The 21,298-nt window shown below is 40.3% G+C and overlaps 1 protein-coding gene across 1 annotated transcript in view; it reads right to left on the minus strand.

Annotated features, from left to right (window-relative positions):
- The window catches only part of LOC128689900 (nephrin-like), a 919,379-nt gene that overhangs the window by 190,065 nt on the left and 708,016 nt on the right, over positions 1-21,298 (minus strand). Inside the window, exons 7-8 of the mRNA XM_070088696.1 lie at positions 17,761-17,891; positions 5,293-5,452 (exon numbers count right to left, since the gene is read on the minus strand). Coding sequence (XP_069944797.1) covers positions 5,293-5,452; positions 17,761-17,891 — 291 coding nt within the window. The remainder of the gene's footprint in view (positions 1-5,292; positions 5,453-17,760; positions 17,892-21,298) is intronic.

Consider the following 21,298-nt stretch of genomic DNA (forward strand, 5'->3'; position numbering starts at 1 on the left):
TCCTCATGTGCAACATCTGGAAGCCGACACAGTAAGCTTCTCCCCATGTGCAACATCTGGAAGCCGACACAGTAAGCTTCTCCTCATGTGCAACATCTGGTAGCCGACACAGTAAGCTTCTCCCCATGTGCAACATCTGGAAGCCGACACAGTAAGCTTCTCCTCATGTGCAACATCTGGAAGCCGACACAGTAAGCTTCTCCTCATGTGCAACATATGGAAGCCGACACAGTAAGCTTCTCCTCATGTGCAACATCTGGAAGCCGACACAGTAAGCTTCTCATGTGCAACATCTGGAAGCCGACACAGTTTCTTCTCATGTGCAACATCTGGAAGCCGACACAGTAAGCTTCTCCTCATGTGCAACATCTGGAAGCCGACACAGTTTCTTCTCATGTGCAACATCTGGAAGCCGACACAGTAAGCTTCTCCTCATGTGCAACATCTGGAAGCCGACACAGTAAGCTTCTCCTCATGTGCAACATCTGGTAGCCGACACAGTAAGCTTCTCCTCATGTGCAACATCTGGAAGCCGACACAGTAAGCTTCTCCTCATGTGCAACATCTGGTAGCCGACACAGTAAGCTTCTCCTCATGTGCAACATCTGGAAGCCGACACAGTAAGCTTCTCCTCGTGTGCAACATCTGGAAGCCGACACAGTAAGCTTCTCCTCATGTGCAACATCTGGTAGCCGACACAGTAAGCTTCTCCTCATGTGCAACATCTGGAAGCCGACACAGTAAGCTTCTCCTCATGTGCAACATCTGGTAGCCGACACAGTAAGTTTCTTCTCATGTGCAACATCTGGTATCTTTATTTTTAGATTTTTCGCTATACAGAAACATTATCAATACAATACAAGGAAATAATACGATGATTGTAGAACTATATACAAATGATGAGGCTTTCAGTCCCTCAGCCTTGGAAGTGGTGAAGATAACCGTAATCTTGAAGACTCCGGTGCTCTTCACCATTATTCTTTGTATTGGACTGATGAAGTCACTGTGTGACGAAATGTTTCCACAATAATGATACCCAGGTGTTGCACATGTGTCTAATTTATCAACTTGTCGGTTTTCTGAACCATTTATCTACATTCCCGTCAGACACAGCAACATCTGGATCTTGATACAGGCATGACCTACTTCCACCAGTCGATTTGTCCATGGTGACAGCTCTTACGACTGTTTCGCCTCACCTGTCTACCTGGAGAGTTTACCTGGAGAGAGTTCCGGGGGTCAACGCCCCCGCGGCCCGGTCTGTGACCAGGCCTCCTTAGGTCAGTGTCCCAGGATGCGACCCACACCAGTCGACTAACACCCAAGTACCCATTTTACTGATGGGGAACATAGACAACAGGTGGAAAGAAACACGTCCAATGTTTCTACTCTGGCTGGGAATCGAACCCAGGCCCTTGCCGTGTGAAGCGAGAGCGTTAACCACCAGGCCAACAGAGCCCCTAAAAGGGGCACATATGTTATATTCTTCTCAAGATTAATGGACTAATTACATTGACCCCTGACTGTGGAACTGATTACCTCACACTTCTTAAGTTTTTCGCTAATCTTCTTTGTATTGGACTGATGAAGCCACTGTGTGACGAGACGTTTCCACAACAGAGATACCCAGGTGCCGCACATGTGTGTAATTTATCAACTTGACGAACTAGTTTTTGAGGTGGTCAGTTACTAAGCAACGCCAACACATATGCTCCAATCCTCGAGCATATGTGGAAGACAGACCCGCAATACACTCAAAAACTTAGTTAGCAAAAAAAACTCTTGCACCTCGTCCCTACCCACCTTAGGTCAGCAAGGCTGACTCACAAACAAAATGTGCCTTTGAGACCCATTGCATCTGGTACTGGCAGCGCCCTGCAAAGGATACCAGGAATTTTGGCGAAATATTTATCCAAACCATACCACGGGCGGGGTTGAACCCGCGGTCATAGACTCATAAAACTCCAGACCGATGCGCTAGCCACTGGGCCAGCTAGCTACAAGAAGATTCGTCCAACTAGGTATATTTATACAACATAGGAAGGTTAGCATAGGCATCACTATGACCATCAATGCAAGTTTTTACAGACGTATCTCCCGCCAGCTTGGCCATGACAAGCTCTAGCTAGTGTTTTTTTTCCAGTGGGTGTCTCTTTTTGAGTCAACTGTTGTAGACTAGTCATTATGAATGTTAAACATTACTCCTTTCTCATCTAACCATGCTCTATATATTTTGGGTAGACTATCCAATAGTTCCTCTTTGTTTTCATGCTTATTATTTATTAACCTCTTGAGTACTTTTCTGGTACCTGTCCATAGTTCCACATCTTTATTGCAGATCCAGAAACACCTTTCTCGATGGATTTCTCTTTTGAACGGAGTGTTTATTCTTGCACAGGAGACATGAGGTTTGGAGAAACGAAAGTTGCATTCGATTCAGGATTTTTTCCCAAGAGCCTTTTCATATGTCCCTCAGGTATACTGTGCTGCCATCCTGCCTGTATTCTATTTGCAACTGGGTACCAAGAGAACCTGATTTCCACTTTACCTTTCTGCTCTGCACTCAGGTGTAGAGGGTCAATACATTGGAATGTGGGATGTATTTAATACAGAGACTTACTATTAATCAAAAACATTTATAGTAAAGAAGATCACACCGACTTTTTTTCAAATTGGGTACATTTACCGAGCTCCATATATACACGAGTCAATTGCATGTTTTCGTACTAAGACTGGGTTATTGTGGTGTGGGGTATATGGTGTTATTACGGAGGTATATGGTGGGCATGTGGGGTTGCCTGGTAGCGCTGTCAGACGTATGGCTGTAACACATTACCCCAGGGTACATGGCACTTCTCGCTTGCGATGCCACATCTTAGTTTAAAACCACTTCCATTATGTTTAATCACTATAATTGAGTCATTCCACTGACAATTTAGATTCACGAGATCTTTCCACTATATATCAGTACCCTAGTCATTTCATTATAAGTGGTAACTCAAACCTTTGTGTGTACACTGAAATACATGTCAACGCCAGGACGTATAGATTGTCCCACACTGCTACACTTCACTATTTTTGGTTTCTATTATCACTGGTATATTATCACTGCTCTACACTGGTTATCACAAAGGATATACACTATATTTATTCAAGATACACTTTTCTTTACACTTCACTATACGGGATCGTTGTTTTATCTCTCACACAGCAGCTAGACCTACGCTAATTTCCCCTTTCACTTCCATTTAAGTTTTTTTCATGCTGATTTCTCAGTGTTAATAGCTATTTTTTTCCCTGGCTAGTCTACTCCCTTCACTACGGTTTCCCTTGATGGTAGTCGAGGATTTACCAAATTCATACAACGGTAATACAATTTACCGTTTCCCTCGAGTGGCAACACTTCCTGTTTCCCAACAACACTAGGATTAGTCTGGGTCCTCGGCACTTCCAATATGTTGTTTAATTTCCACTTAAAGAATGCAAGGATCACGTATGTGTTGATCACAGTCGACAGATTAGCCATTCACAGCATCAATGTTTCTTTTCCACCATATTTTCCCTTTTAGGGACCACCGCTAACGCTTAAGGGAACTGAGCACACGCATACACATGTGTGTGCCGTGTAGGGGTCCTTGTGAAAGAATGGGTCTATGAAAAACGAGGTGAACCATAGAATTAACAATGGGAAAAAGGTGGGTGATGCATTGAGGCATTAACAGAGACAAAGAATGTAATCCATGGAGACAAGAAAAGTAATGACTATACAGTGGTACCAACACTCGTATGTGGTGTGACGTATGGGGTATAAATGTTGCAACAAGGTAAAAGGCTGGAGGCAGTGGAGATGTCGTCTTTAAGGTTAATGTGTGGTGCGAGTTGGAGATTAGAAGGATGTGCGGGTTGCTAAGTATATCATCCAGAGGACTGAGGGGTTATTGAGAAGGTTTTGTAATTTAGAGAAGCTGGAGCAAATAGGATGACTTGGAGGTAAGAATGGAGAGGAGTCGGCCTAGGAAAGGATGGAGGAAAGGAATAAAGGAAGTTTTGCATGCAAGGAGCTTGGACGTTGAGCAGGCATGTGAGAGCATGTTAGAGAGAACTGAGTGGAAGCAAGTGGTCTTTATAACTTGACGAAATGTTGGAGTGTGAGCAAGGTAATTTTTATCAAATTATTCAGGAATATCGGTTGGCTGGACTTGAATCCTGGAGGTAAGCAGTACAGTGAAGGAAGGGTGGAGATCGGATCATTTATGTCGGCGTGCCTCTGGCAAGATGTTGATGGAATGATAATGAAAGTTTTTCTTGGCCTCTGTGTAAAAAAAACAATGGAATTCTTTATAATAATAATAATAATAATAATAATAATAATAATAATAATAATAATAATAATAATAATAATAATAATAATAATAATAATAATAATAATAATAATAATAAAATATAAAATAATAACAGGCATAAAATAAGAAATCTTGGCAATTAAATAGTGGATATTAGACTGGATGGAGGGAATATGGACGTAATGTGTTCAGATATTTAGGAGGTGCAGTGAGGCAAATTGACAAAGGATCCTACCCAAGGGTAAAAAATGAAGAATCTGGGTTATAGAGAAGGAGGCCGGAGACAGCGGAGTTGTTGTGTTTGTGGGCAATGTGTGATGTGAATTTTATAAAGAGCTTGGAAGTAGAAAGAGTGGGGTTAACAAAAAAGATTTGAAGGGGCTGAGGAAGGGAGGAGAATTAGGGAGGATAGAGCAATGGAGGGAAAGAGGGGTTGGGGCTGTTCCTAGGAAAAGCTGGTGGAAGAGTTAAAAGATTTTATGTGATATAGACAGTGCACGGAAGTGAATGAGCCAGTTAGAAAGGAGTAAGTAATGACAAGCGGACTGTGTTATTTGAGATGCTGTTGGAGTGTGAGTATTACCTGGAGTTTACCTGGAGAGAGTTTCGGGGGTCAACGCCCCCGCGGCCCGGTCTGTGACATTATTGAAATAATTCAGGGAAAGTTGGTCAGCCGAATTTAAATTTTTGGAGACAATAACTACAGTCCCTGCACTCTGAGGATGCTGAAATACAGTGGGTCATTTGAATTCTTATTAGCGCACTTCTGGCAACACAGTGATTGTATGAATGATGGTTAAAGTGTTTTCTCTTCTTCGGGTCACTCTACCTTTGAGGGAGACTGCAGGTGTTCCAAAAATATTGCATATTATTAACCTCTGAACAGCTGCTGAAGTATTTTTCGGATCCAGTGTATGAAACATAGATACAAGTGGAAGAATTTACTCACATTTAACGTGTAGCAAGATCGGTTTGGAGACGCCCTGACCCTCCGTGTTGGTGGCTCTGCAGGTGTACCTGCCGGAGGAGTGGCGTTCCACCTTCTGCAGAACTAAACTTGTGTTGCCCAACAACAACCCGCTGCTAGAGTTGGCCCGAAGATGGTTCTCCTGTGAGGAAGAGAAGACAAGGGAGTGAGTGAGCCGCAGTGTCAGGGGGAACTGTTGTATACGTAGCATATTCTAAAGTAAATAACAAAAAAAGGCAAAATACCGTGACTGGAACGTTGCACAAATAACCTGCACATACAAGAGAGGACCGAAACGTCGTCGTAAGCTCCTCTCTTCTATGTGCGGGCTATTTGTGTAAAGTAAGGTTTGGTGGAGTTGCAAAAATGAGATAACAAGGTGCAAGGAGAATTGTGTGAAGCAAAACAAGGCGATAGAGATTCGTAGTCGAAGGGAAAAAAGGCAGGGTGTAAGGAATTTATTGCTTCAGGAAGAGAAGATAGGGTCTTATAAGGGAGTTGTAGTATGAGGAAGAACAGGATAGGTATGAAGGAGTGTTACATTTATAGGGCTGAGTCCTCATTACCGTAGGGTCACACAGTCTTCTGTATATAATTTCTCAATTTCAATTGTCCCTACTGACAAACGTAGTAGTGTGTGAGGTGTAATACTGAGAGACCAGTGTAAACACACCAGCAGCGTCATCCTGAGTCATAATGATCTGCTCGTATGACATAAATGGATTTGATTCCAGTCACTCCAGATATTTAGCAGTTCCAGAAAAATTGCAAAATTGCACCTAGTCAAACAAAATTATTATAGCAATATTCTTCATTGGTAATTTGAAACAGTCGGAAGAATCATTCTTCAGTTATTACATATAAAATAATATCACTTTTTACTTGAAAAAAGAAGACAAATTTGGGGTTATACAACTCAAAAATCACCGTGAACCTTGCGTTCGGGAAACCAAAGCTGAGGTGAGAATTTGTCTTCGATCAGATGACTCTCTCTCCAGCCAAAAAAAAAGAAAAAAAAAAAAGAAAAAAAAAAAAAAACTTCTGAGTACAGTGTAGATAGTGTAGAGTGTAAAGCAGTGTGTTGTTTATAGTAGAGGGCTGTGTATAGTGGAGGGCCATGTATAATGACGTACCGTTTAGTGCAGTGAGTGGGCAACGCTGCCAGGTCTGCCTCCCCAGGTCATCACTCCTCCTCCACTGCTCCCTCACCCTCATCACTCCCCACACCACCTCCACCTCCTCCCTACCCCACCTTACACGAGGACTTGAGACTGCCAACCAGATCTAGGCCTACGCTCTCCTCCACCCCTCTCCACCCCTACCATGAACAACCCAGGGTATGTGCCTCCACCCACACTTGTCATTTTCCTTTCAGCCCAAGCTTACCACACAGACTGAGATATGGCATACGATGCAGCTAGCTAGCCACAAAGCCAGGGAAACAGTGCACCTAACAATGAAAGAAAAGGGACTTGCCAAGTGGAGTGTTTCGGACAGTCAGCAGGGCTGACCTTATACATGCACTCAATGGGTGAGCCGAATCACATATGATCCCTGCATAGAGCTGTCCACAGCCCCCACAGGCAGATGAAAGTTCCAATGGTAACATCCTCAGTGGCGAAGATCTGATGGCATTCATATCCACTGCTAGCAGTACTCTATCTCACATTCCTAAAGCGGCTCGTCCATATGCGGCAGGGAAATTTACAGACCTTCTTAAGCAGGTGAATGGAGGCTCCACCTACTTAGAAGACCGAATCACCATCAAAGCATGACGCAACCTACTCCTGTTCGGCAATGTCTGTCTAACAGTTCCTGAAAGACGAGGCAAACTGCTAACCAAATTAGTTATCAAGGCAGTGCGCAACTACCCAAGAGCAGATAATTGTGTCTCTCTGCCCCATCATGGCTGGAATCACAGAGGCAGACCTAAGAAAAAATCCACTGAAAACGAAAAAATTTGGGCACAGATTAGCAAAAAAATATCGAAGGTAACACATTGAGAGCAATCAGAATAATTGCAAGTGACAACATTGTTGCTCCCAAAGATGAGGCCACTGTCCAAGCACTAAGAGACAAGCACCCAACAAGGGACACCCGAGTCGTTACCACCATTCCTGAGGAAGACCTCATCACTGGACAATTAATTTGGCCAGAATCAGAAGTCTATAAAGCGATAGTGTCATTTCTAGCAGGATCGGCAGGGATTACACTGGAATTCGACCACACCTCAAAGAGATGGTAAATCCAGTACTCGGCACAGCTGAATCAATTCTCCTCTTCGAGTTAACAGACTTCGTCAACAACTGTCTGGCTTGAGGATTCCAGAAGAAATTAAACCTTTCATTTTTGGAGCTCCATTATGTGCTTTGAAGAAGAAGAATTGGGGAATCAGACCCGTTGTTGATTGTAACACTTTTCTCCATCTCGTTGTTAAAGCAGATGTAAGAAACATTCGACTAGAAGCCACCCGTTTACTCCAGCCACACCAACTGGGCTGCGGGGTCTCTCAAAGCAGTGAAGTGGCAGTTCATGCAGCAAGGGCTTACATCAGCGACTTTCCAGAAGACAAGGCATTAGTCAAACTTGACTTTAGAAATGCTTTCAATATCGTGAAGAGATGTGGTTTTGCCAGCTGTTCCGGATCGGATCCCCAGTCTTCTTCCCTTCATTTCAGCTGCCTACAGCAAATCTTCAATTGTTTTGTTTGCCAAACATGAAATTCCCTCATCAGAGGGTGTTCAACAGGGTGACCCTCTCACTCAACTTCTCTTCTGCTTGGCGGTGAGAGAACTAACTTCCAGCTTGTGCAGCGAGCTCAACACCTGGTACCTGGATGATAGTACTCTGGCAGGTACTGAAGAGTCTCTGCTAGAGGACCTACAACTGGTGAAGACACAGGGACAAACATTGGCACTCATCCTCAATCCCTCCAAGTTTGAAATCATGACAACAAACCAGGAAATAATCAGAGCTGTGCAAACAATCCTCCCTGAAATCTCTACCGCCATTCCATCCAACATCACCCCTCTTGGGAGCAGCACTGGGTCAACAGGCCATCGACACAGTCCTCAAGGACAAACTGAATGACCTGAAGAGAATGAAGTAGAGAATAAGGGATATTGATGCCCATAATGCCCTGCATCTCTTCTTAAGGTGTCTTACTCTGCCAAGACTCACTTCCTGAGGTGCGCACCCTCTCTTGACAACCCAACACTCAATGAATGACTCACTCCTGAGATCAACCTTTAAGAAGGCACTGAATTTGTCACTGGAAGATCAGCAATGGGATCAGGCAACTCCTCCAGTGCGACTGTGAGGTATAGGGGTGTGCAAGGCAATGCAGGTGGCTTTATCTACATTTCTGTCCTCGTGCATTGCTTCCAGTGGACTAGTCAAGGAGATTGTCCCAGAATGCTTGAGAGGTGCGGTAGGAGCTCAAGACCCCAGGTTCACTGAAGCAGCCATGTGGTGGGATACCCTTGTAGACTCCTCCAGTAGACCAGGTCCTCCCAGAGAGCACAATCTCACTCGGATAAACCTATCATGGAAAAAATTACCAACACAATGCTCACCAATGCTCCAGGAAAGGGCAAAGCTCATCTCCTAGTAGTGAAGTCACTGCATTCAGGAGATTTTCTTTTAGCTGTTCCCAATTACTCCCTGGGAACTCCACTAGACCAACAGGCCATTCGGATTGGTGTTACTCTTCGCCTAGCCACCCCCATGTATTTCCGGCAGGATGACGGCTGATCAATTCAAACTTCAAGGTCTTGTGTGTCACACATCACAAGGGAAGTATGCTAGACCTGAGGAGGTCAACAACATCATAAAGAGAAGCCTCGCCACAGCCCATTGCCCAACTGAACGTACACCCGAAGTACAGAGATCTGATGGTAATCAAAAGCGTCCTGATGGAGCCATTATGCTACCCTGGAAGGATGGCAAGCAGATTGCCTGGAACTACACCTGTGCTGCCACATTGGCAGACACCTTGCCATACTATAAAGCTGAAGGGGTGGAGCCTCCAGCTCCAGGGAGACCTATAAGACCTACAAATATGAAGGCCTTCCCCCTTGATGTAATCCTTGGAGCAATGGGCAAGAGTGCTTTGAAGTTCCTCAAAGAGCTGGATGAAAAACTCATAAGAGAAACCAAGGATCACAGAGCTGCCAGCTTCCTCTGTCAGAGACTCAGTGTTGCGATTCAGAGGGGAAATGCCTCCAGCATTCTGGGCATGAGGCCCACTGCCGCAGAGCTGGAAGAAGTATTCGAGATGTAGGCTCTGAGATGTTATCTATGTTGTTCTATTTCCTATTGTTTTTTTGTCAATGTATTTTGCATTTAAAAAAAAGTGTACATAGAATATAGAATATAGGGGGTGGTAGGAGAAGACAATATTCAAATAGCTCCAGCGAGAACTTTGAACTTTCCCTGAAGTAAGTTTATTCTTATCTCTGAGGATAAAGGTCCTCAGCACACCTTCAGAGGTGGTACCTCTCTCTCTCTCTCTCTCTCTCTCTCGCTATATATATATATATATATATATATATATATATATATATATATATATATATATATATATATATATATATATATATATATATATATATATATATATATATATATATATATATATATATATATATATATATATATATATATATATATAATATATAATATATAATATAGGGAGGTACCACCTCTAGAACTGTCCTGGGGACCCTCATCCTCAGAAAAAAAGAATAAACTTGCTAAAGGGAAAGCTCAAGGTTCTCCCTGAAGCTGTTTGAGAATTTTCTCCTACTACCCCCTATATTAATATATATTTTATTTAAAGACAAAATACACTGACAAAACATTCTCAAAAATACAATAGAAAGTAAAACAACGTAGATAACAACTCAGAGCTACATCCTGAATACTTTGCCCAGCTCCCCGGCAGTGCACCGTGTGCCCAGAATGCTGCAAGCATTTCCTCTCTGGATCGTGACACCGAGTCTCTGAAAGAGGAAGCTGGTCGCCTTGTGGTCCTTGGTTTCTATGATGAGCTTTTCACCCAGCTCTTTGAGGAACTCTAGAGCACACTTGCCCCATGCTCCAAGGGTCTCCACCCCTATTGGGATGACGTCATAGCAAGGGGAAGGTCTTTGTATTTGCGGATCTTCTTGGTTTCCCTGTAGCTGGCAGCTCCACCACCTTCAGATACGGAGTATGGCAAGTAGGTGTCTGCCAATGTGGTGGTGCAGGTGTAGTCCCAGGCAATCTGCTCTCCATCCTTCCATGGTAGCATAGTGGCTCCATCAGTACGCTTTTGACTTTCTGTCAGACCTCTTCACTTGGGGTTCCTGTTGAGATGGACAATGGGCTGTGCTGAGGCTTCTCTTTATGATGTCATTGACCTCTCTGCTGTGTAACACATGAGACCATGAAGTCCAAATTGATCAGTTGTCGCCCTGCCGCAAATACACCTATGTCCAGGAGGATGGGGCGGCTAGGCGAAGAGCAACACCAATCCAAATGGCCTGTGGGTCGAGTCGAGTGCCCAGGGAGGAATTAGGCACAGCTAGAAGCTATTGCAACCCCTGAATGGGTCACAGTGTATGTAATGTATATTACTTGTTCATATAATTTTATATTGCTTATATTTGCAATAATAGCTAAATCGTAAATATATTGCTTTATATTATTATTTGACTTAGTTATATTTATTAGGTAGGATGTAACGTTTATATATTATTCAGTGCTCATAATTCAAGTGTTAAGTAACTGACAGCATTGTCTAACTACTGTGTTTTCTCTCCGCTCGTTACACTGCCATCTTATCGGTGTTGCTGGGCAGCAGCAGTCCATGGAGAGTCACGTGATCAGGGGGGGGTGATCACACCTCGCCTGGAGTAGTTTGCCTGGGCTGCACTGTCTATTGTCGGTTGGACGTTGCTTCTAACAAGAGGTCCCCCACACCAGCTCTACCTTGTGGGTCCTTGTTGGAAGATCGTCTCTGTCGCTTTCTTGTTGTTGGTTCTGTGTAACTCTGTTCACAGAACATAGTCTAGACTTAGTGATTTTCGACGTTGTACAGAGGTTGTGTGTCGCATAGACACCCTGAGAAACTCAGGTCCTGAGCTGTAGCTTCTGACCTAATTTGTACTGGTATCTGTGTACTGCCACAGTCGGGGATTTTCTAATGCTGAACTTAGATTCAGTAGTATGGGAGTTTTGTGACTTTTGTGGAGGATCTGCAGATGGTCCCTACTTAGTGTCGTTATATTATCTCCTTGTTCCTGATTCTGTGTTGCTGTTGCTTGTTATATTGCTGTTCGGCTTATCAGTCGTTTTATTGTTCAAGCAAGCTGTTCTGATTGCCAGGTTGGTCAAGAAGTTAATTTATGTGAGGACTTTTAGTCAGTCACTGGTTAAGTCTAGTCGAGTCTTGAGACACAGCGAACTACTTAGAGCACTTACACACATACACACAAACTTACTAGCATATTTGTATTATGTTATTATATGCTAACAATGTACCAGACGGTACTTAAAAGCTATAAAAATGTGATATATGCCTTCAACACAATAATACTGTACACGAGAGAAGTGTAGGAACTTGTATCTATATTATATTCAATTGATTACTATAATTTACTTTGATCTTATATGCCTAGACAATTTTATTATTATTAATAAACTTACTGAATTTTAATTTCTTTAGTTAGTAGCCTACCAGTTGTAATCCTGAAGCACTATTGAATCTTACTAAATTCTAATGGATAATTGGACCAGGATACTGACTACTTGTTGCAAAAACCCAGTAACAGGCTGGATGCTAGAAGGGCAGTCCTTTCTAGTATTCACTGGAGATCTCTATTATTATTAGAAATCGTTTCTTTTTGTAGCAGAAGGAAATCTCCTGAGTGTGGTGCCTTCACCGCTATGAGACGAGCTTTGTCCTTTCCTGAAGCTATGGTGAACATTGTGTTGGCGATTTTTTCCATGATCGGTTTGTCCCAGTGGGACTATTTGTGCTCTTTGGGAAGAGCTGGTCTACTAGAGGAGTCTGCAAGGGTTTCCCACCGTATCCCTGTTCAGTAAACCTGGGGTCTTGAGGTCCTACCACATCTCTCAAGCGTTCGGGAACAATCTTCTTGACTAATGCACTGGAAGCCAAACACGAAGACAGAAAAGCAGGTAAAGCAACATACGTTGCTTTGCGCACTCATATACCTCCCCGTCGCACTGGGAGGGTTGCCTGATCCCATTGCTTATCCTCTAGTGACAGGTTCAGGGCCTTCTTAAAAGTTGATCTCAGGTGTGCGTCATATTCGTCGAGTGTTGAGTTGTCAAAAGAAGTTGCATACCTCAGGAAGTGAGTCTAGGCATAGTAAGACACGTGGGCATCAAGATCGCTTATTATCTCTTCAATTCTCCTCAGGTCATTCAATTTTTCCTTGAGGATAGTGTCGATGGCCTGGTGACCCAGTGGTGCTCCCAAGAGGGTACTGTTGGATGGAGTGGTAGTATATATATATATATATATATATATATATATATATATATATATATATATATATATATATATATATATATATATATATAATATATATATATATATATATATATATATATATATATATATATATATATATATATATATATATATATATATATATATATATATATATATATATATATATATATATATATATATATATATATATATATATATATATATATTATACATATATATATACATATACGTATATATGTATATATATATGTCGTGTCGAATAGGCAGAACTTGCGATCTTGGCTTAAATAGCAACGCTTATCTTGCCATATAGGACAAGTGAAAATTTGTGTATGCAATAATTTCGCCAAAATCATTCTGAACCTAACGAAAAAGATATATTTGATTGTGTTTGTTTAGTACTAAATTATGGTAAACGTATTTAAAATATATTTAGTTGGGATAGGATAAAATAAATTGCTCTTGTTATAATAAGGTTAGGTAAGAGAAAATTTCAGGAAAGACTTAATTTTAAATGAGTTCTTGCTAATTGACCAGTTTTACATATTCGGCACGACATATATATATATATATATATATATATATATATATATATATATATATATATATATATATATATATATATATATATATATATATATATATATATATATATATATATATATATATATATATCGGATCATTATTTAGTTGTAGCTACAGTTAGAGTAAGAGGTAGATGGGAAAAGAGGAAGGTGGCAACAACAAGTAAGAGGGAGGTGAAAGTGTATAAACTAAGGGAGGAGGAAGTTCGGGGGAGATATAAGCGACTGTTGGCAGAAAGGTGGGCTAGTGCAAAGATGAGTAGTGGGGATGTTGAAGAGGGTTGGAATAGTTTTAAAAATGCAGTATTAGAATGTGGAGCAGAAGTTTGTGGTTATAGGAGGGAGGGTGCAGGAGGAAATAGGAGTGATTGGTGGAATAATGAAGTAAAGGGTGTGATAAAAGAGAAAAAGTTAGCTTATGAGAGATTTTTACAAAGCAGAAGTGCTATAAGAAGAGCATAGTATATGGAGAGTAAAAGAAAGGTGAAGAGAGTGATGAGAGAGTGCAAAAGGAGAGCAGATGATAGAGTGGGAGAGGCACTGTCAAGAAATTTTAATGAAAATAAGAAAAAAATTTGGAGTGCGTTAAACAAGTTAAGAAAGCCTAGGGAAAGTATGGAGCTGTCAGTTAAAACAGAGTAGGGGAGTTAGTAGATGGGGAGAGGGAGGTATTAGGTAGATGGCGAGAATATTTTGAGGAACTTTTAAATGTTGAGTAAGAAAGCGAGGTGGTAATTTCATGCACTGGTCAGGGAGGTATACCATCTTTTAGGAGTGAAGAAGAGCAGAATGTAAATGTGGGGGAGGTAAGTGAGGCATTATGTAGAATGAAAGGGGGTAACGCAGCTGGAACTAATGGCAGAAATGTTAAAAGCAGGGGGATATATATATGTCGTGCCGAATAGGTAGAACTTGCGATCTTGGCTTAAATTGCAACGCTCATCTTGCCATATAGGACAAGTGAAAATTTGTATATGCAATAATTTCGCCAAAATCATTCTGAACCTAACCAAAAAAAATATATTTGATTGTGTTTGGTTAGTACTAAATTATTGTAAACGTATTTAAAATATATTTAGTTGGGTTAGGCTAAAATAAATTGCTCTTGTTATAATAAGGTTAGGTAAGTTTTCTAAGATTCTTTTGGTGAAAAATTAAAAATTTTTACATTAACATTAATGAAAAATATATATCTTTAAACGTATAAGAGAAAATTTCAGAAAGGACTTAATTTTAAATGAGTTCTTGCTAATTGACCAGTTTTACATATTCGGCACGACATATATATATATATATATATATATATATATATATATATATATATATATATATATATATATATATATATATATATATATATATATATTGTATAGAAAGTGGTTTATTTATAAGTAATACGTATTTCATAAAAAGAGGATAAATAAGTATACAAGATATGATGTACGGCGAAATGACAGTAGTTTGTTGGACTATGTGTTGGTAGATAAAAGACTGTTGAGTAGACTTCAGGATGTACATGTTTATAGAGGGGCCACAGATATATCAGATCACTTTTTAGTTGTAGCTACACTGAGAGTAAAAGGTAGATGGGATACAAGGAAAACAGAAGCAGCAATTAAGAGAGAGGTGAAGGTTTATAAACTAAAAGAGGAGGCAGTTAGGGTAAGATATAAACAACTAGTGGAGGATAGATGGGCTAGTGAGAGTAGAGGCAATGGGGTTAAAGATGTATGGGGTGGGTTAAGAATGTAGTGTTAGCAGAAGTGTTAGAGTGTTCAGCAGAAGTTTGTGGTTACAGGAAAGTGGGTGCAGGAGGGAAGGAGAGCTATTGGGGAATGATGTAAAGAGAGTAGTAAGGGAGAAAAAGTTAGCATATGAGAGATTTTTACAAAGTAGAAGTGATGCAAGGAGGGAAGAGTATATGAAGAGAAAAAGAGAGGTTAAGAGAGTGGTGAAGCAATGTAAAAAGAGAGCAAATGAGAATGGGTGAGATGTTATCAACAAATTTTGTTGAAAATTAGAAAAAGCTTCGGATTTTTTTTTATAAGTTGAGGAAGCCTAGAGAACAAATGGATTTTACAGGTAAAAGTAGGAGAGGAGAGTTATTAAATGAAGAGTTAGAGGTATCGGGAAGATGGAGGGAATATTTTGAGGAATTGTTAAATGTTGATGAAGATAGGGAAGCTGTGATTTCATGTATATGGCAAGAAGGAATAATATCTTGTAGGAGTGAGGAAGAGCCAGTTGTGAGTGTGGGGGAAGTTCGTGAGGCAGTGGGTAGAATGAAAGGAGATAAGGCAGCCGGGATTGATGGGATAAAGATATAAATGTTGAAAGCAGGTGGAGATATAGTTTTGGAGTGGTTGGTGCAATTATTTAATAAATATATGGAAGACGGTAAAGTACCTAGGGATTGGCGGAGAGCATGCATAGTTCTTTTGTATAAAGGCAAAGGGGATAAAAGAGAGTGCAAAAGTGCCCAACCAGTCGAGATATACTTAAGAAACAACTCCAACAACAACAACAAAAAAAAAAAAACACTGCACAAGCGACTACATATACTGCTATTACCAAGCTTCAAGCAGATACTACCAAGATTCTTCAAGCCACGCAAGCTGCATCTACCACTTCTTCGCCAGCTCTTGCTGGCGACTCCACCATGATTCTTTACTGCATCATGTATGCTCATGTGCAGAATGTAGCTGAACCTGGTTCCTTCAACACCACCATCAACGAACTCTTCAAGCTCAACAACATGCCTGGTTTCACATTCCCTGCATCTCCACCTTCCACAGAGATCATAAAATCCACTGCAAATTCGCCAACATTACCGCTGCTCCACCGCTACCACACCTTCCTCCCGACACAGAGATGGACCAATCAGAGACCACTAAGACGCCGACCGATTCCACCAATGAGAGTCCACCAGCACCTGCATCCACCTCTGTCACAACGGACCAATCAGACGCCTCACCTCAAACGTCTCAGCCGCCAGCCAAGAAGGTTAAAACACAAGAGCCTTGGGATGCATCCCTACGTACTATCGCCACTCCTTCACAAGAAGTCCATTGCTTGCCTGGTGTATACTTCTACACAACCAACCAGAACGAGAACGCAATGTACACTCCAGAAATTATTCAACGCCTCCACAACGGGACAGTCAAGTTCACATGGGACTCAACTCGATCATTCACCACTGAATCCCTGATCAACCAACTCTCAAAAAGCACCGCTTTGTGGCACTCGACTACACCACAAGGAAGGAATTCAGAGCTCTCCAGAATGGGGCTGCTGAAGACGGTACCCTCACCTAGCAGGACTGTCAATGATCAATCACCGTGAAGACAAGTTTCCCCAGCATTTTGCTGCCTGCTAAAGCTGGGGTGTGGCTCCAAAATGAACCCTGTAATTGCTGCCTCCGCCCTTCTATGCTGCTGAAGATGCTAAACGAGAAGACGCTTCCCACTTGGGGAGTCACCGCAAGACAGAAGAAGAAGGCACCCTCCAACCGGAGGGCCCCAAGAAAGAATACAGAAGAAAGAAGATGAACGACACCCCCCGCCCGGGAGGCCACCGCCGGGTCGCCATCTGGAGAAGACCTGGGCCGGAAATACCGGCAACCTACAACAACAACATTAACTTTATTGTTCCTTGATAATGTGAGTAGTCACGAAAGCACTTAAAATTTCTCTATTCTTTCACAGTGGTTGTTTGGCATATATATATATATATATATATATATATATATATATATATATATATATATATATATATATATATATATATATATATATATATATATATATATATATATATATATATATATATATATAGGGAGGTACCACCTCTAGAACTCTATTGGGGACCCTCATCCTCAGAAAAGACAATAAACGTACCTCAGGGAAAACTCAAGGTGATATAACCACCAAAATTGAGCTGCATTTTCCAAGTGAGTATTTTTTAGTGATGTCTAGAAAGAACTGTAAAATAATTTTTGGATTCCTCTTATTGCGCACGCATATTCACTGTTGTCTTGGCTTCACATTACTGATTACCATGACTCCTAAGTCTTTCCCAAATTTTGTAGTGACCCAGCTCTACTTCATCTAGTTTATGACTTCAAGGGCTATATTCAATCCATAGGATTTGGAATCTACACTTGTTCCCATTGAACTGAGTCCGTCACTGTTTAAAACATGGCATTAATTTTTCCATTTCTTCCTGAAGTTCAATGGTATCCTCCTCAGGATACCAATGGTATGGTGGGCATTTAATGGTATCAGTCAGTGTGTGACATATAAAATATTAATTATATTAAGAATAAGTCAGATAAGTACTCACATTGTGGTACCAGTGGACGGAAGTGGGGGAGGGGACGGCTGTGACCGAACACGTGAAATACACGTCCATACCCTCCTTAATGTCGTGGAGATCAAGATGCGACTCCAGTGAAATGTGAACAACTGGAACATCTGGAAAAAACAGCTGGTTAATGTGTGTCTCTGAAATTGTCTGATTGGTAACTCAGTAGCGCCTACGGCTTCCAAACAGAATCACAGGTTTAATCCTTGAGTGAGTGGAAATTATTACCATGTTTACGTACAAGGTATGTTATCTCAGGTCACTTAGCAGTAAACTGATACCTGGGTGTTGGTCAAGTGGTGTGGAAGGCACCTTGAGTATGGTTGTTGGGGCCCGAAAGAAAAAATGAACCTCTATTCTGTATCTATACAGTTTATTGATATAAAAACATAAAATCGAAGAATATAGCTCATTCTATGTAACAGCACAAAACTACGTACATAAACTAGAGTTTATAAGTAAAATCCCCCACTATGTCATTGTATATTACGATAAATGCATTATTGCTACTGTGGCAACCCACGCTATTGATGCTGTACTCACTAGTGTTAGTGCTGCAATTCGCAACATTTTAATTGTTGCAGCATACTGTATCGCTTCCGTTACAACATACTATTGTTATTGATGGAACATGTATACTACCTGTGACCTCATACTAATAATGAGAGCAAAAAATTCCTAATATCACAGAAAATAGTTATATCATTACTCGTTATTCTTATAATATTAATATAAACTAAAATACTGCGCTTCATTATATACAAAAATAATATTAGGGATAGATAATATTTAACAGTGTGTATTATGTGCTTACAATGCATCAAATTCTAATTCTTGTTTCAGTAATAATGATAATACCAAAGTTAACACAATTAACATCTGGTAAATGATAATCAATAATGAACAAACATTTATGGTCAAAGTATCGATACATTTATGTAATTAAAATATTTATTAAAACTCAGCAATTATTTACTAATTATTATTATAAATTTATATTGCTGCCAAGTAACACGAAAAATAATTACGAAAAGTAATTCCTAATTAGCGCTAGAAAAATTTGTATATTTTATATAAAATCTAATCATTAAATCGTCTTAATCATTATGATATTATAAAAATAACTTAGAAAATAAGAATTCAATCTAAAACTCGTAAGACTGTATCTAAAAGAATCCTTGTTAATTCCCTGCGTATATATGTGAGAGATTTTAACCCCATAATAATAATAACAATAATAATAATAATAATAATATTAATAGTAATAATAACAATAATAATAATAATAATAATAATAATAATAATAATAATAATAATAATAATAATAATAATAATAATAATAATATTATTATTATTATTATTATTATTATTATTATTATTATTATTATTATTATTATTATTATTATTATTATTATTATTATTATTATTATTATTATTATTATTGTTGTTGTTAACTTTATTATTGAATGCAAATTGTTGATACCTTTTCATCGCCTCTTTCTAAGTGATGCCAACAACATTGACATGATGGAATGTCATATAAATGCGTTATCAACCTATAAACATTTTGTGTAAACATGCAGCTGCCGTGTCATCGGACATGCTAACATAGCAAACAGAAAGTTCCCACAACATTTTTCAAATAATCAGCCTTGAGTGCTCATAAATTATCAGAGTTGATAGGAGAAGAACTCATGCTTAATAAACGATACTTAAATTGTACTCATCCTGTCTATTATATTAACAGACTATGCAGAAGACTCCGACAAGTGCAAACATGGTAAAGAAAAACGCACAAAATGCGTGTTAATGGAATACCTGGAAAAGTGGGCCGATAAATCTTCAACGTTTTAACCAATGGAACACAAAGAGTAATAGCAAACAGAGTTAAGTTGGAGGCTGTCATAGTGAAAAGCTCTGTTCCGAAAGGCAAGGTGATCGCCCCCGTCCTGTCCCTTATCCTCATATCAGATATAGGTAGAGATATAAACCATAGCACCATGTCTTATCTTGCAGATGATAATAAAAGGTGCATGAGTCATCCATCAAGGACCCGGTAAATTTTCAAGCGGATATACGCCAAGTTTTCCAATGGACAACGGAAAACAATATTGCGTTTAGTATGGACAATCCGTTATGGAAAATTTGAAGAAATATAAGCTAGGACGGAGTCTACGACAAACTAACCACATAACAGAGGATCAGAGGATCTCACCTTCAAGGATCACAATAGTGTCACTATCACATCTGCTTGGAAAATGATAGGATGGGTAATGAGAACTTCCGAAACAAGTAATGACATGCTAATGATGATACTTTTAAGTTATTTGTTCTCTCTGAGCTGGAATAATGCAGCATACTAATATTCCCATTTAAAGCATTTAAAATTACAGATCTAGAGAATGTACAGAAAGTTTTCACTGCACATATAAGTTCGGTCAAGCACCTTAATTTCTGGGAATGTTGGCAACGCTCTCGCCTCACACACTGAGTGTCCATGGTTCAATCCCCGTCAAGGGTGGAAACGTTGGTCAGGTTTCCTTACAAGTGCTGTCCCTGTTCATCTAGCAGTAAGTAGGTACCTGGATGTTGGTCGACTGGAGTCGATCGAATCCTGGGGGACAAGACTGAAGGACCCTAATGGAAATAAGTCAGACAGTCCTCGATGAAGGACTAACTTCCTTGGGTTATCCTGGATGGCTAACCATCCGGGTTAAAAATCCGAACAAATCGTATCTTTTGTCCCTTGACCTGGACTCCCTGGAATACAAGCGAGAAAGATGTATCATTATCTACACCTGAAATATTCCAGAAGCACTGGTCTTAAACCCGTACGCAGAAATCACCCCCTAAGAAAGCAAACGATTAGTCAGACGGTGTAATATCCCATCAATGAAAATCAAGGACGTCATGAATACCCGAAAACACAGAGTGTCTAGTGTCCAAGACTGTTCAACAGCCTTCCACTATAGATATGGGGAATTACCAATAGACCCCAGGCTGTCTTCGAGAGGGAACTGGACAGATACCCAAAGTCAGTGCCCGATCAACAGGGCTGTGGTTCGTACAATGGATTGTATTCGGTCAGCAGTAGCAGCCTGGTTGATCAAGCCTCAGGGCTTGATTCAAGGGGCGCCGCAGATTCGTTGAGCCTCCAGGTAGGTTGGCTTTCTAGTTTCACATCCTGCTGATGTGAATCTTGATTAAATAATACTGCCTAAACAATTAAGTTAGAATTACAGCTTAATAGTCTCTTTATGAAGTTTGTGTCTTCTTGGTAACTGGTCACCAGATAGGAAATCTGTGTTGTTACCGGCCCACTTAATTCATATTGTGGCCAAGAGCAGAATCGAGCAGAATTCCTGGCGGATTCACTCGCTGACTCACTGATAGACATTCTTGGGCCAAAGGTTAGACAGCACTGCAGTCGCAGCTGATGTAATTATTCCATTTCCTTTAATAGGGTAAACATTAAAGGTAGTTTGAAGCTGTTGCGATGCATATCCCAGATTTCAGT

Source organism: Cherax quadricarinatus, chromosome 25 (genome assembly GCF_038502225.1).
Source record: "Cherax quadricarinatus isolate ZL_2023a chromosome 25, ASM3850222v1, whole genome shotgun sequence".
NCBI classification, from domain to species: domain Eukaryota; kingdom Metazoa; phylum Arthropoda; class Malacostraca; order Decapoda; family Parastacidae; genus Cherax; species Cherax quadricarinatus.